This window comes from Ovis canadensis, chromosome 14 (assembly GCF_042477335.2).
Source record: "Ovis canadensis isolate MfBH-ARS-UI-01 breed Bighorn chromosome 14, ARS-UI_OviCan_v2, whole genome shotgun sequence".
NCBI classification, from domain to species: domain Eukaryota; kingdom Metazoa; phylum Chordata; class Mammalia; order Artiodactyla; family Bovidae; genus Ovis; species Ovis canadensis.
This window is the reverse complement of record NC_091258.1, coordinates 71,714,185-71,730,728: the sequence shown is the minus strand read 5'-3', so window position 1 is coordinate 71,730,728 and position 16,544 is coordinate 71,714,185. Positions and strand designations below refer to the sequence as shown.

General features: G+C 42.3%; 1 protein-coding gene across 14 annotated transcripts in view; it reads right to left on the bottom strand.

Moving 5' to 3' along the window:
• The window catches only part of ZNF613 (zinc finger protein 613), a 46,144-nt gene that overhangs the window by 2,054 nt on the left and 27,546 nt on the right, over positions 1 to 16,544 (bottom strand). For 5 of the 14 annotated variants that reach the window (XM_069551465.1, XM_069551463.1, XM_069551468.1 and 2 more), the window contains 4 exons: positions 14,061 to 14,268; positions 12,338 to 12,464; positions 11,961 to 12,053; positions 5,101 to 7,216 (listed from right to left, as the gene is read on the bottom strand). In XM_069551465.1, the coding sequence (XP_069407566.1) occupies positions 5,517 to 7,216; positions 11,961 to 12,053; positions 12,338 to 12,464; positions 14,061 to 14,075 (1,935 nt within the window). In that variant the 5' untranslated portion in view covers positions 14,076 to 14,268 and the 3' untranslated portion in view covers positions 5,101 to 5,516. Of the gene's footprint in view, positions 1 to 5,100; positions 7,217 to 11,960; positions 12,054 to 12,337; positions 12,481 to 14,060; positions 14,269 to 14,768; positions 15,561 to 15,997; positions 16,540 to 16,544 lie in introns of those variants that run through there. The other 9 variants (XM_069551471.1, XM_069551470.1, XM_069551462.1 and 6 more) reach the window with 8 other exon arrangements.

Below are 16,544 nucleotides of genomic sequence, written 5' to 3'. Positions count from 1 at the left end.
GGGAGAATAGCATTGAAACATGTATATTATATGTGAACTAGATCGCCAGTCCAGGTTCAATGCATGAGACAGGGTGCTCAGGGCTGGTGCACTGGGAGGACCCTGAGGGAAGGGATGGGGAGGGAGGTGGGAGGGAGGGTCAGGATGAGGAACACATATACACCCATGGCTGATTCATGTGAATGTATGGCAAAAACCACCACAATATTGTAAAGTAATTAGCCTCCAATTAAAATTTTTTTAAAAAACTCAAAACTAAAAAAAAAAAAAGAATATGAGCTATAAATAACAAATATAAAAACAATTCAAAAATATAAATACGGGGGAAATGAGTAAGGCAGTCAACTTGCAGGAAGAATAAAGACAAAATTTAAAGGGACTAGAAAACTGGTGGGTCAGGGACTTGGACCTGAAGTTTTCGGGGAATGTTACGTTCATTAGCCAAAGTCTGAGCTAAACACACAACCTACCAGGGCTCCTGAGCCTCCAAGCCTTCTGCGTCACGCATTTCTGCGCGAAAGACAGTGACCATGACCCACCCAACCCCCCACCCGACTAATACCAAACCAGGTCAGATACACACGTATACTGACCTCCCTTAATGGTTCCTCGACTTTGCTGCCAAGTCGTTTCAGTCGTGTCCGACTCTGTGCGACCCCAGAGACGGCAGCCCACCAGGCTCCTGTCCCTGGGATTCTCCAGGCAAGAACACTGGAGTGGGTTGCCATTTCCTTCTCCATCCTCGACTTTGAGCTCCAAATTATTCGAAAACCCGAACAAGACACCGCATTCACTGACAATCCCCACCACACTAGTTGTCAACCGCCAAGACGCTAAACCCTGACCTCAGGACTCTCGGTAGTTGATCTGTTCAGACTTTTAATCGGTGACCACCAGAGCCCATGACTGACCCCAAAGACACCCCGATCACGGACGTTCAGTACACGCTCCCCTCAAAAACAAAATCAAACCGCCACCCGCCCTCGAGCTACCTTCATGGGCTGGAAGGAGCCACAACCCACCTAAAGGCCGACAGACCGCCCCCGTCCCCGCCCTTTTTACAGCCAGACACACAAACCCACCTGGTTCTCTCCTGAACCTGCAGCCACCTCTTCAGGGCCTAACTTTCTTCCCTAAGCTTCTTTCACTTCTGGTGCCCTCGCCCAGCCCCCTCTACAGACACCAACCGTCAAGGGTCAGCGGCGTTTCTACCGCGTTTCTATGGTGAACGGTAGGGCGTTTCCGGCATTTCCTTATGAGCTAATATATACGCGCCACCACTGCCGCCTCGGCCCCCTGGGGGCCGCCATCTTTGCCTATCTGTCGGATAGATGGCGTACGGAAATTCTATTTCCTGGCCCAAGGAAAATGGGGCGATTTTAAGAGGTTTGAGCTCATACAAAGCAATCATGAAGTGAAGGTAAATTCGTTTGAATGGACAGGGCCCTCTTTCTAAGGTCGGAGCCCATCAAGACCAGAAGGGTGCAGGCATACATTCTAAGCGGCTGTTAATGGCTGTGGCGTCTCACCTCCGTGGGAAATTAAAATTACTTCCGGACATCTCGATCAGTGGTTTAACCCCGAAAAGATCTAGAGACTGTATGAAAACTTACATACGTGCTTGGAAAAAAACAAAAACTGGAGGCGCTCTGTAGCCACTGGGCAGGAGCACCGTGGAAGCAGCCATCTTAGAAGAGGTTCGGTGTCCGTACGCAGAGCAGGTGCTTTGTGCGGGGCGGGGCTAGGCGTGGAATTGTCAGGTTAAGTGTTTGCGGAAAACCGAGGTTTGGGAAACTGATTAGTATAGCGATCACAGTGTGAGCAGAAACAGTGGACGTTGTGAGCCACTTCTCAAGTGTGCTAATTACACGGCCGAAATACAAAACTTGCCTTCTGTCACTATACAGTTAGTCTCTATTCTTTTCATAAAACTAATACTGTAGGTTCTGGCTTCTTTCACATAGTATAATTGTTTTGAAATTCATCATTACTAAAGTATCAATAGTTCGTTCCTTTTTGTTGCTTTAGTATTCATTGTTGGGTACTCATTGGATAATCATTCACCAGTGGGTGGACCTTTGAATTGGTTCGTTTTTTTGGATACTGCAAATAGAACTATGAATATCCGTGTACAACAATGATGTCAAAGAACTGTTTTTCCCAGTCCTGTGCATCTTTGTCACCTCCCGAAGAAGTCTTTGCCAGTCATTTACAGGGGTACTACCTATTTTATGCCCTGCTCCAGCTCATTTTTCTCCCATCACCCCAGCCCTAAGCTCGAAGACTCACTCACCCTGAGGAAATAGATCTTGAGGACACAGGTTGTGGCACAGCCCCCAGGTTCACCTGTTGGCTTCAATATGTTTTACCCTATAGCCAATGCCATAAATAATTCTCAGGAAGTGACTGATAGTCATGTAACCAAAGGTCATAGCAAGAAACTCATTTGCAAGAGGGGCTCAGGATTACTGAAAGTTGTTCTACTCAGAGTGAGGGTTCATAACAGCTAAAGGATACACATTAACATCAGCCAAGGGAAGAGACTGGAAGGGCAGAGTCTGGGGAAGTTCCAAATGGAGATTGCAGCTGCCTTTCCAACAATGGAATCATGGGCAGTGTAACCTTTTCCCCCCTTATTTTTTAATTGAAGTATAGCTGATTTACAATGCTGTGTTAGTTTCAGATGCACAGCAAAGTGATTCAGTTTTACATGGTGTTAGTCACTGAGTAGTGTCTGACTCTTTGCAACGCTGTGGACTGCAGCCGGCTAGGCTCCTGTATCCATGGGATTCTCCAGGCAGGAATACTGGAGTGGGCTGCCATTCCCTTCTCCAGATCTCAACCCAAGGATCAAACCCAGGTCTCCAGAATTGCAGGCAGATTCTTTACCATCTGAGCCACCAGGGAAGCCAGAGTTTGACATATACATAATAAATCCCTTTAACTTAAAAAGACACCTGTTTCCACCTGAGCTGAACTTTTCTCAGACTTTGAGCTAACCAATGCGTTTTCCTTATGGAAATGTTTTACTTAAGCTATGTTAATGAAACTACCTATTTGCTTTAGAATTTGCCTTTCTTCAAAATGGTTCTACCTTTTTCTTTTCTCAAACCTTGGGCTGATAGTAGCTCAACAAACCAGTATTCATATCAATTGTTTTATGGCTGGGGGATGACACACCTCATTCCATCCTATCTCAAAAATGTATACTGGTGGGGGCCTGGTGAAACTCCCTCAGTCTTGAGGTGTCTCTCTTATCTGATTAATACCTTTCTAACAGACATAAAACAGCTTGCGAAAAACTAGCAAGGGGGCACTCTTTCTGCCCCCTTCTGATGTCAATGTCAGAAGCTTTGTCTATCACTTTTATACTTTAATAAAACTTTGTCACACAAAGCTCTGAGTGATCAAGCCTCGTCACTGGCCCGGGATAGAATTCCTCTCCTCCAGAGGCCAAGAATCCTGGCATCTTTCATGCAACAACCTTTCACCTTGAAGAGAAAATTATCAGAAATACTTCGTTTCTTATATGTCCTTTTCAACTCATGTAGGTGTACACATACTTTGATTATCTTTGACTGTGGGTAAAATTACCATAGGCATGAAATCTAGCCTTAAAAAAATTGCCAGCTCAAAGGTGGAAAGGATTTCCTCTTAAGTTCATCACTGTCATCATCTCTAGGTACTAGGACAGGACCAAGTCAAGGGAAATAGTTGTTTAAAAGTTTTTTTTTTTTTTCTGGATGGTGTGTGTACAGGAAGGGAACTGTCTTCTAGAGCCAGAGCTTGGCTGATAGATTATTCATGAATTTTGAGCCCTGTTCCTCCAAGTGAGATGTATAAAGTTAAGCACATCCAAACATGCTGTGTTACATTGTCAGATTAAATGTATTTCATTTCCTTTTGAAGGACTTTGGTAGGCTGAAACAACAAACTGAGTAAAGTTAGAACTGAAGAAATGCAAGAGCTAACCATATAATGATCCTGGGCGGGAAAAGAAGACTCATGTCCCTTTCAAAGAGGGGAGTGTTTGTTAGTGTTAGCTGCTCAGTCATGTCTGACTCTTTGTGACCCCATGGTCTGTCCATAGGATTCTCCAGGCAAAAATACTGGAGTAGGTTGCCATTTCCTTTTCCAAGGGATCTCTCCAACCCAGAGATCACCCAGGTCCCCTGCAGTCCAGGCAGATTCTTTACTATCTGAACTATCAGGGAAGCCCACAGAGGGGAATGTACCACATTATAACTTTCAGAGATGAAGTGCAAGAGAGACGCTTTTCTTTCAATTAAGGAGTCACTGAGGTCAACATTCAGAAAACTAAGATCATGGCATCTGGTCCCATCATTTCATGGGAAATAGATGGAGAAACAGTGGAAACAGTGTCAGACTTTATTTTGTGGGGGCTCCAAAATCACTGCAGATGGTGACTGCAGCCATGAAATTAAAAGACACTTACTCCTTGGAAGGAAAGTTATGACCAACCTAGATAGCATATTCAAAAGCAGAGACATTACTTTGCCAACAAAGGTCCATCTAGTCAAGGCTATGGTTTTTCCAATGGTCTTGTATGGATGTGAGAGTTGGACTGTGAAGAAAGCTGAGCACAAAAGAATTGATGCTTTTGAACTGTGGTGTTGGAGAAGACTCTTGAGAGTCCCTTGGACTGCAAGGAGATCCAACCAGTCCATTCTAAAGGAGATCAGTCCTGGGTGTTCATTAGAAGGACTGATGCTAAAGCTAATGCTTTAGGACTCCAATACTTTGGCCACCTCATGCTAAGAGTTGACTCATTGGAAAAGACTCTGATGCTGGGAGGGATTGGGGGCAGGAGAAGGGGATGACAGAGGATGAGATGGCTGGATGGCATCACCGACTCAATGGACATGAGTTTGAGTGAACTCTGGGGGTTGGTGATGGACAGGGAGGCCTGGCGTGCTGCAGTGCATGTGGTCACAAAGAGTCGGACACAACTGAGTGACTGAACTGAACTGAAATGACATCAAAACTAGGAATTTGATTCCAGGTGTACTGTCCTAGAGTGTACACTATGTATACAATTTGATATATCATGTTAAAATTGTGACAGACATCTCTAAAAGATTCATTTTAACAGGGTTTATTTGTTATTTGCTTCATGCACTTTCTGATATTTTGCTGAAGACGTGCCATAGTTGGTGTGTTCAGAGTTTTATTTCTACGATTTCCTCTGCCAACCAATGAAAAGGAACATACCACTGACCCATTTACTGCCTTCAGGGGTCCAACAGTTTCTCTTAGTGTGAACTCTGACACCTACTGAAGTCTTATTTCTGGGGAAGGACTTCTCCTCAGTCATTACATTTCTGCCAACTATGACCTCACTGACATATGTGACCTATGAAAGCCCTGTTAGGGTCTATCTTTCCATGAGAGGCTTTCCCAGTCTCTGTGTTTATACTATTTGTCTCAGTATACACTCGCCAGCCATACAAAGAGCTAGGTTTTATTCAAGGGTTTTCCAGCTTGATTGAATGAGGTTATTCCTGGGTGTCTTTTGTGACAAAAATAAGATGTAATTGACCACTGAGGGTGCTACCACATTCACTGCATTCACTAGGCTTCTCTTGTGCGCAAATTCTATTATCTGCTGAGGGTGCATATCTGCCCCCTAGCTGTCCCACAAGGGTTATGTTCTCGTCTTCTAGGGGCTTATCGCTGTGGGATGGAGTCTGAGTTGCCACAGAAGGCATCTGCACAGTCACCACACTAACAGGGTTCTTCCTCTGTACCATATCACTTGGACGTGATGGGCTGAGATGCTTTGAGAAAGGATTTTCCAACTTGACTGAGTCACCACGTTTCTCTCTTGCATGTAGCATCCCCTTGTGATACACAAGGCATGACAAGTGGGAGAAAGCTTTCCCGCAGTCGCTGCAGCCATAGGGTCTCTCTCCTGTGTGTATTCTCCTGTGTCTGTTGAGGCACGACTTATCCCTGAATGCTTTCCCACAGTCATTACACGTGTAGGGTTTCTCTCCTGTGTGAATTCTCTGGTGGTTAATGAGACCCGATTTGTGTGAACAGGATTTTCCACACTCGGTACACACAAAGGGAGTCTTTCCAGTGTGAAATCTCTGATGTGAGATGAGGCAGGTTTTCTGGCTGAAGCCTTTCCCACATTCAGTGCATACATAGGGTTTCTCTCCAGTGTGAGTTCGCTGATGTATCAGGAGATTGCCCTTCTGGATGAAGCCTTTCCCACATTCAGTGCATACATAGGGTTTCTCTCCAGTGTGAGTTCGCTGATGTACAATGAGATTGCCCTTCTGAATGAAGCCCTTTCCACAATCGCTACATATATATGATTTCTCCCCTGTATGAGTTTTCTGGTGTGCATTGAGCTGCGATTTCCAGCGGAAGGCTTTGTCACATTCCGTGCATTCATACGGTTTTTCTCCCGTGTGAGTTCTCTGGTGTTCCATGAGCCTGGACTTCCTGGAGAATGCTTTGTCACACAGGCTGCACCCATGAGGTTTCTCTCCTGTATGAACTCTCTGATGATTAATGAGCCGAGACTTCTTGACAAAGCCTTTTCCACAATCATCACATATGTAGGGCTTCTCACCTGTATGAGTTTTTTGATGGATAAGCAGCCGTGACTTCTTAGGGAAGACTTTGTCACACTCAGTGCATGCATACCGTTTCTCTCCTATGTGGGTTTTCTGGTGTTCAGTGAGTCTAGACTTTCTAGAGAAAGCTTTCCCACATACACTGCATCCGTGGGGTTTTTCTCCTGTGTGAACTCTCTGATGATCGATGAGGCGGGACTTCTTGATGAAGGCTTTCCCACATTCAGCGCAAACATGAGGTTTATTTATCTGTTGAGTTCCCAGACATGTAATGATCTGTGAATTTGTGCTCATAGGAATTCCACACTCAGGAAGCTTACTTTCACTGTGAAATTCCTCATGCTTTGCATGGAGGAAGAATGTCCCATCTACATTAGCCTTAATGGGGTTCTTTACTTCATAGTTTCTGTTCTGGCTGATTGAACTTAAGTTTGATTTCAGTGTTTTCCCATGTAAGTAAAGTATATCATGATTCTGGCATAAAGGACAATGACTTTTGCTCTGATAAACATTTCCAAGTGCATTATGTTCGTGACATCGTTCCGCTCTTTTTGGACAGCTTTGATTTTGCAAGTTCTCCTGTAGAAGACAGTCATCTTTCCTCATTTCTAGGAAAGAAGAGAAGAATGAACCTTCCCATGAACTTGGTAAAGAGTGAAACTGTTTAACAAATTTTGGGTAGGTGGGCTCTTTATAGACAACACTATGACCTCAGTTTAAAGAAACTCCAAGTAGAAAAGAGAACCCTCCTACATTGTTGGTGGGAATGTAAATTAAATTGGTGTAGCCACTCTGGAAAACAGTATGGAGGTTTTAAAAAACTAAAAATAGAGATGCCATACAATCCAGCAATCCCACTCTTGAGCATATATCTGAAAAACCTATAATTTGAAAAGATACATGCACCTCTATGTTCATAGCAGCAGAATTCACAATAGCCAAAACATGGAACAACCTAAATGTCCATCAGCATTCGAATGGATAAAGAAGATGTGGTATATAATGTAATACTAGCCAGACATTAAAAAAAAAAAATGAAATAATGCTATTTGTAGCAACATGGATGGACCTAGAAATTATCAAACTAAGTGAAGTAAGTCAGAAAGAGAAAGATATGATATCACTTATATGTGGAATCTAAAATATGACACAAATGAATTTGTCTATGAAACAGAAAGACTTACAGACTTAGAGAACAGACTTGTAGTTGCCAAAAGGGAAGCAGGGGATGGATTGGGATTTTGGGATGAGCAGATGTAAACTATTATAAACAGGATAGATAAACAACAATGTCCTCCTGTATAGCACAGGGAATTATATTCAATATACTGTGAGAAATTATAATGGAAAAGAATATGAAAAAGAATGAAACACTTTGTATAGCAGAAATTAACACAAAGCTGTAAATCAACTATACCTTAACTCAAAAAAAAAAAAAAGGAAAGAAAGAAAGAAACTTCAAGTAAATATGTTTGTTATTACCGGGACAAGAGTACAACACAGTAATATAAATAAAGGGTAAAATAAAGGGTAAAATAGGGCACAAATGAGGTTAGAGCATTCAAATTGAGCAAATACAGATTTGGCTGCTTTGTAATTGTGAACTTATAAAGTATGCTGAGAGAGTAAAATAAAATCAAGTTATTATGAGGTTCAGACAGTAGAGTCTGCCTGCAACATAAGAGACCAGGTTCAATCCCTGGGTCAGGAAGATCTCCTGGACAAAGAAGTGGCAACCCACTCCAGTATTCTTGCCGGGAGAATTCCATGGACGGAGGAGCCTGGAGGGCTGCAGTCCATGGGGTCACAAAGAGTGAGACATAACTGAGTGACTAACACTTTCACTTTCATTATGAACAAAGACAGAGGGCTATTTGTTTCCAAATGATGTGGCACACTTTCATACATCCATAAATCTTTATTAAATTATGGCTATGCATCAAGCATTATGCCAGTGATGAGGAAATAGAAACAAAGTCCTTATTGTCACTGAGCATAAATTCCAGTTAGGGTAAAACTAACATTAAAGCAACAATTAAGAAAGCAGGAGCAAATTGCGAATAGTGGTTTGAGGAAGCAATAGAGAACCAGGTGGAAAAAATTAGGATATAATCTAGAGAGAGAAAAAACAAGATTCATTCATGGTTGCTATGATAAATGTAAGGAATCAAGTGTTATTCCTGATTACCTGACCTAGGCCACTGGATAGATGAGTAGTGGTTTTTAATGAGATGGGGACTATCACTGAGGTTCACAATATTGCTAAATCAAGTGTGCATTTCAAAGCAAATCAATCTTCAGGTAGGTTCTGGATATTCAAAGCAGACATGAAGAATTCAACTGAACATACAGATCCTGATAAAGGTCCTCACTGAAAACAACACTGTGGGAATCATCTGTATATAAATATTATATAAGGATAGGGGATAGGATGAGATATTTGGAAAAAAGTGTAGATTGGAAGTAGATGAAGGCCTGGGTCAAAGTTTATAGTTTTTGTAACATTAAGACTTTGGGGTTTTTTTGGAAAATATTTATTTATTTATTTGGCTGCGCTGTGTCTTAGTTGCAGCATATAGTATTTTGTTTTTTTTTTTAAGTTGCAGCATGTGGGATCTAGTTCCCTGACCAGGGATCAAACCCAGGCCTCCTGCATCGGGAGCTCAGAGACCCAGCCACTGGACCAACAGGAAAGTCTCACAACTTTGAGTTTTAAAAAGCCCAGTGGGGGGGGGGGGGGAAAGCCCAGTGAGGAGCATTTAACATTGACTATACCAATACTGATAAAGGAAATAAGCAGTCCTGTACTCAGGAAACTACAAGGATTTTAGGCGTGCTAAACCAGAGTCAAAGACCAAGATATATATGTATCTTATATCACAATTTCATACTAGGGAACTGGCACCTTTTTCTTTTGCCCTTTGTACATGTACACATGTAATATCCAAATTGTCCCCATTTCATTGTAACAATCCCTAAGCCTACCTCTTGCCACTAACAGCATTTTCTTTCAACAGCTTACATATTCATCCTGGTTTCCATCATTTAAGAAATCCTAAAGGATCACTGGACTGATCTCAGGACTCTTGACAGTTTACCTGCCATTTGTCTCAGAACTATTGGATGTACTTAACAACAGCTCACACTACTGCCACCCAATTAAAAAGTAAGACTACATATCCAAGGATAATATAAACCAAACTCACAACGCCACCACTATACCTCAATTACAGCTGACCCTTGAACGACACGGGGTTAGGGGTACAGACCCTCCTCGAAGTCAAGATCCAATTTAACTTTATAAAGATAAAATTTATAGACACCCCTCCATAGTCAAGGATTCAAGCAACCTCAGATAGCATAGCACTCCATTATGTATTTATGGAAAAAAATTCCACATATAAGTGGACCCATTCAAACCTGTGTTATTCAGGGGCAACTCTACTAACAAAGACCAGAACAGTTAGCCTGGAAATTAAAGTTATATGACCAACATCTACTTTATTTATTTATTGTACACATTCCACTTGTTCCTGTACAATTACCTCCTAAAACCGGCCTTCAAGGGGCTTCAGGCTAATCTTTCAACAGTTCCCTCAAGACCTAGCATGTTTCCAACTTCACACCTTCATTCTTTGCTCTCCATCATCTTTACTCAAATCCCAGCTATGCCTTCTATATAGCAGGCTATTGCTTTCTCATTTATGTCATTTTGTAAGCTCTATTTCCCCTATATTTTGGGGTGGGGGATGCTGGGTAGGGCTGATCACCAGAAAGATCAAAGTTTGATCAGATGCTTGGATCTGATCCAATTTTCAGTCTCACCTCCACCTCCATTCTCCAGAGAGGAGAGAAGGGCTGGAGACAAAGTCAGTGATCAATCATGCCTAGGGGGATGAAGTCTCCATAAAAATAACAAAATTACAGGATTTAGAGGGCTTCTGGGTGCAACACATGGTGGTGATGGGAGAGCATTATGCCCAGACACGTTGTGGAAGTCCCTAAGCCCCTTCCCCACACCCTGCCCTGGGCACCTTCTTCATCTGGCTCTTTCTGACTTAGATCCTTTCACAGCAAACTGGTGATCTAGTATGTGCAATGGTTCTCTGAGTTTTGTGAGCTGCTCTAACAAATGAATTGAACCTGAGGGAGGAGGGAGTCTTGGGAAGCCCCAGTATAGAGCAAGTGAGTCAAAAGCACAGGATACAACCTGGACCTGTGTTTGGAAGTGGAGTTGAGGGGGGGTGTCTGGTGTGATGGAGCCCTTAACCTGTGGGATCTGATGCTTTCTCCAGGAAGACAGTCAGAACTGAGTTAAACTGCTTGTGTCAGGCTTCCCAGGGGGCGCTAGTGGTAAAGAATCCACCTACAAATGCAGGAGATGCAAGAGACGCAGGTTAGATCGCTAGGTGGGAAAGATCCCTTGGACAGGGAAACAGTAACCCACTCCAGTATCCTTGCCTGGGAAATCCCATGGACAGAGGAGCCTGCTGGGCTACAGTACATGGGGTTGCAAAGAGTCAGACACGGCTGAGCACACAAACATACAGCTGGTGTCACAGAGAACTGCTTATTATGGGGAAAACCCAACACAGATCCGGTGTCAGAAGTGCTGTGAGTGCAGCAGTGGTGTGAGAACAGAGGAGAAACACAGAAGACTGAGGCTTTCCCAACACAGATCTATGAAGAAAGAAATAGAAGGTTCCAGAGACTGCCTTAAGGGTTTACCTTTCCTCCCTCCACAGTTTATATGTTGAAACTCTATCTGCCAATCAAAGATGATCTGAATGTTAGGACTGAAAATAAATATTATCCAAAGGGGCAAGAAGGTACAATTGCCAGAAGACAGTGCTAAAAATCTTGGGACTTCCTTGGTGGTGCAGTGGTTAAGACTCCATGCTTCCAGTGCAGGGGCCCCAGGTTTGATCCCTGGCCAGGGAACTAAAAAATTTCCCTAAAACAAGTTCTGACTGAAAAATTGTGTGGCCAAAATTTTTAAAAAAGAATTAAACGCGTCTCTTCACATTTAGAGAGGCGTGGAAGGTGTAATTTCATAGCAAGGAAGCAGAAGAAACCATCAGTGACACAGTGCTGGGGGCAGGAGAGCAAGATTTGAGAATTGTAAACAGAACCTTCAGAGGAAAAAAAAAAAAATCAAGACCAAGATGAAATAAACAAGGATGAAATCCAAGAAGAGACACATTCTTCGACACACCTAAAAGATATAGAGCTCTTCTATGAGAGTATCATGGAAGCCAAGCTTCCATGTTATCAGACGCTCATGGCTGTTGCATCTCTGAATGATGAGAATGTAAGTCCTGCGGCCAACCCAGTGCTGGTGCTCTCACTCACCTGGACAGATTCGACTGTGGGCTTCGTCTTCCATGGGCCACAGTTCTCCTCGTTCCAATCTGGAGAGAGCAGCTGGCTTGCTGGCTTGATACCCTGTTCATGGGAAATGAGAGACAGACAGGCTCTTGACTTGGGTTGTGGTCTGCCAGCGTGGAGTTATATTTTAGGAAGTACACAGTGTGCAGCTCAGCCAAGAGAAGGCTCATCTCTCAGGAAAGGGCATGTCATACTCTCTAGTCTGGGACCAGAGAAGAAACTGAGACTCAGGTACCACTTCAGGGCACCATGGACACTGCAGAGCTTTCAGAAGCCGAAGCCGAAATAGGAAAGGCCACTGACTGGGGACTCTCCGAGGGACCCGCAGGAGCCATCCTCACCCACAGACACCAGGTTGCTATAGTTCTCCAGCATCACGTCCCGGTACAAGGCCTTCTGAGTAGGGGCCAGGAGCTGCCACTCCTCCCACGTGAAGTCCACGGCCACATCCTCCAGTGTCAGAGATCCCTGTAACAACACAGTCCTGCTAGAGTGTTTCTCTGGTTACCATAATGGAAGGCATGTGAAGGAGGTTGTTCTGCTCTCTTCCCTTTTATCATTTAGGCTACATCTATATACAGAGGTGTTTTTATTTTTTTTTTTAAACTACATTGTCATAGAAGCAAAATCTAACCATGTTCAAACCTGTCTCCCAAAATATTCTGTAACTGTTCAGTCAACCATCATTCAACAAATCAGAAGTTTCTATAATAAGTCCTCATTAAATCCTTTTGCTAAACTAGAAACATTTGCAATATAGAGTTGAACCATTTGCTACATATGTAACTTTTTTTGAAGCAAGTACATATGTACCAGGCACTAAGTATATTCTAGTGACACCAGGATGAATGGAACACATTCCTACATTCCCATGAATCTTTGTAACCATTATCAGAATCAACTGTGAAGAAACACCACACACTATAATTACAAGATAGGTATGTTAGGAAGAATAAAGACATCTTTCTAAAACATGTCCAAACAGTGAGAGACTAGGAAAGCACATTATGCAAACTAAGAAAATAAACAGCATCCTTCAAAAAACACACAAATACTTACGTACCTATGTACATTATTTATATTTACATTACCAGTCAGATTCACAGCATATCAAATACATTGAAGAGATAATAAAATGAATGGTAAGATCTGAAGAAATTACTCAAAATGCAGCACAAACATATAATGATGGACCAGAACAATATAAACCAGAACAATAAATAGAGAGGATTGAGAGAGATCTCACATTCCCCAACTCAGTTTATGAAACTGTAAATACAGTCAAAGAAGGGCACTATCCAAAGGCCTAAGAGCTGAGCGAGATCCATGCACAAGCATCTGCACAGACATACTCAGGGGATTAGGAAAGAAGCCTGTGAAGAGGACTCTTACTTTTTTGCTAGATGTACTTCATAATCACTGCAGGGTTTTATTATTATTATTATTTATTAGGTTGCACCGGGTCTTCAATGCGGCAGGATCATCTACTTGTAGCTGTGAACTCCTGGGCTTCCCTGCTGGCTCAGCGGTAAAGAATCCACCTCCCAATGCACGGGACATGGGTTTGATCCTTGGTCTAAGAAGATCCCCCATGCCTCAGAGCAACTAAGCACAACCACTGATCCTGTACCTGAGAGCCTGTGCTCTGCAACAACAGAAGCCACGGCAAAGAAAGTTCTCGCACTGCAATTAGACAGCAGCCCTTGTTCGCCACAACTACAGAAAAGCCTGCACATCAATGAAGACCCAGCACAGCCAAAAATAAATAAAATTATAAAGGAAAAAAAGAAATGTTAAACATAAGTTGACAGCAAATATAATCCATAGGATACTCCAATCACACACGTTTTTCCACGTTAGTCCTTCAGTGTAGATCCTGCTAACAATATATTTCTGGTGCTACTTTCACTTGATGCTGAATTTAAATCTAAATTTATTTCTGCACAAATCCTACTTTTCCAATTTGTTATTTTCTATTGAATTCCATTGCATTTTACAGTCCCCCCCCCCCCCAAGAAACCAATTACAGAATGATGGAAGGAATAAGACAAGCCAAAAAGTTACCTGGTCCTTGATCATTTTCTTCTGATATATTGAGAACTGGCCAAAGACTAGGATGTGTCTTGAGTCTCTTTTTGGACTTTCCTCAATTTCGGGTTAGAAATCTTAGTGCCAAGGCAATGATGTCCCTGCAAGTGATGATGTCCAGGAAGGGAAACCTCCTCATGTCACTTGATATATCTTGTATCTTGATGTATCAGGGAGCCAGGACCTGTGGGGTGAAGAGTAAATTCACTTTTGAGTGTTCATTTCCTCAGGGCCCAGATGTTTGTCATTGATATCATCACCGACCTAATTTCAAGGTCACTTGTCCCTTTATTTGGGGACTCACAGGCTATTACATGCTGGAGCAATAAAATAGAAGACTGTAAATGTGTGGATAGTATTTCTTCCTTCTGTGAGGTGGAAGTGGGGTGACTGTGAAACGGGAGATGGGAAAAGAGAACCAGCACAACATGAAGCTCCCACAGCAGGGGAAGCATCACAGGCCAGTTTCTGGAAAGAGAACATACAGACATGACGACCTGGACAGCTTTGCCCTGGAAACCATGTGTGCTCGTGGACCTGCTGAACTACTCCACAGTGTGAAAGAAACAAATGAAGGAAAACCAAGGGGAAAAAATTAAAGTGTACAGATCAAGATTATTATTTGTGGATATATCCACATTTAGTGGGCTTCCCAGGTGGCTCAATAGTAAAGAATTCACCTACCAAGCAGGAGACACAGGAAACAAGGGTTTGATCCCTGGGTTGGGAAGATCCCCTGCAGAAAGAAATGGCAACCCACTCCAGTATTCCTGCCTGGAGAATCCCATGGACAGAGGAGCCTGGTGGGATACAGTCCATGGAGCAGCAAGAGAGTCGAACATGACTTGGCAACAAAACAACAATAACTCATTTAGTAAAAGTATAAAAACAAGTTCAAGAAATGTGATTACAATAAAAATCACTAAATTGTAGACTTGAAGCAGATAAACTGTATGATGTTTGAATAAAACAAGCTATTAGGAAAAAACTATGAGCAGAGCTCTAATTATTTGCTTACTAAAATATTTAGAGGGAAATGCATAAATGTCTGCAACTTACAGTGAAATATACCCCCCAAAAAGTAAAAGGGTGGGTTGATGATGAATAGAAGAGTGATATATGGATACATATACAATAAAGGAAACACAAAAAAATCATGATGATAAAATCTAGGTGACAGGTGCACAGGAATTCAAATGTTTAATTCTGTAATCCTTGATATATGTTTGAAAATTTTCATAATAAAATCACGGGGGATGGGGAAGCCTGTAATAATGAGCAGGGTGAGCAAAAAAAAAAAAAAAAACAAATCTTTTCAATATAATTGCTCTTCTATGCAATAGAAAATTAAAAGTCAGTAAAAAGATCCAAAGTAAAAAGACACCATTCACAATGGCAAAAAAGTTAAAAATCAAGATGGAGATGAGGGACAGGGAACCACACTCTTGTGTAAATCCAGAATCATAACCTGTTCTCAAAAGTGCTGACTATTTAAGCATTTAAATTCCAACTAAATGAATGTACATATTGAGTGATGCCAGTCATTAATGGCTTAAGTTTGTCTGTTGGTATTTTGTTAGGAATTTTTTAAAAAGAATTTTCACACACAAAAAAAATTGTATGATACATTCATTATGAATATTTATGATAGGAAATTAAATAATGAGGCTAATTATATCAATATTTTGGCAGTTTACTGGAACTGTGAAAATCAAGCATAGAAAAATGAAGACTAAAGAGTAAACTTAGGAAAACTTTAAAAAACGTGATCATTGGAGAACAGAATTGGGATAACAGAGATGCTACTGTACTCTTGTTAGAACTCTGAAAGGAAATATTTACAAGTGTGTGCATGTACACACATAGTAAACGAGCAGAAAAGGCAAAATCCTCGTTTTTAGTAGAAACCTTACCACTTTAGATGTGCTTAGCCCTCGGTCTCCGACAACGCTCTCATTTCTACCGGTCCGAGACGAAAAGATACAAAAAGCCAAAGGCGATTTTACAAAAGAAGCCCTTGGACTTGAGGAACTGAAGGAGAAAGTAACGTTTGAAACACCCACCCACCGAACAGCTTCAGCTTTCACAAACCTCTCAACGACTGACACAACTGGACACCACCCCCGCTCCCGCAAACACTGGATTATCCCCAAACCTGCACTAGACACCCAGGTTCGCTAACCAGGAGTCCCCCGATCCTGTCATTAAACGCCTACTAAACCCCGAATCCAAACCAGACACCACTTTTATTGACAAATATCACTCCCTGCCGCAGTCCTCAATCAAGCACGGCCAAGAGACACAAAACCCCGATTACGGATTTTCAATCCTTGATCTCGACTGGACTAAACGCCAGAATCTTTCAGAACTGACTCCAACGTCACCCCAACCATAAATAGCCCAGTCACCAACTCCCACTTGCTTCCTCTCCCTCTACGGACAGCATGGCTCCACCCAACC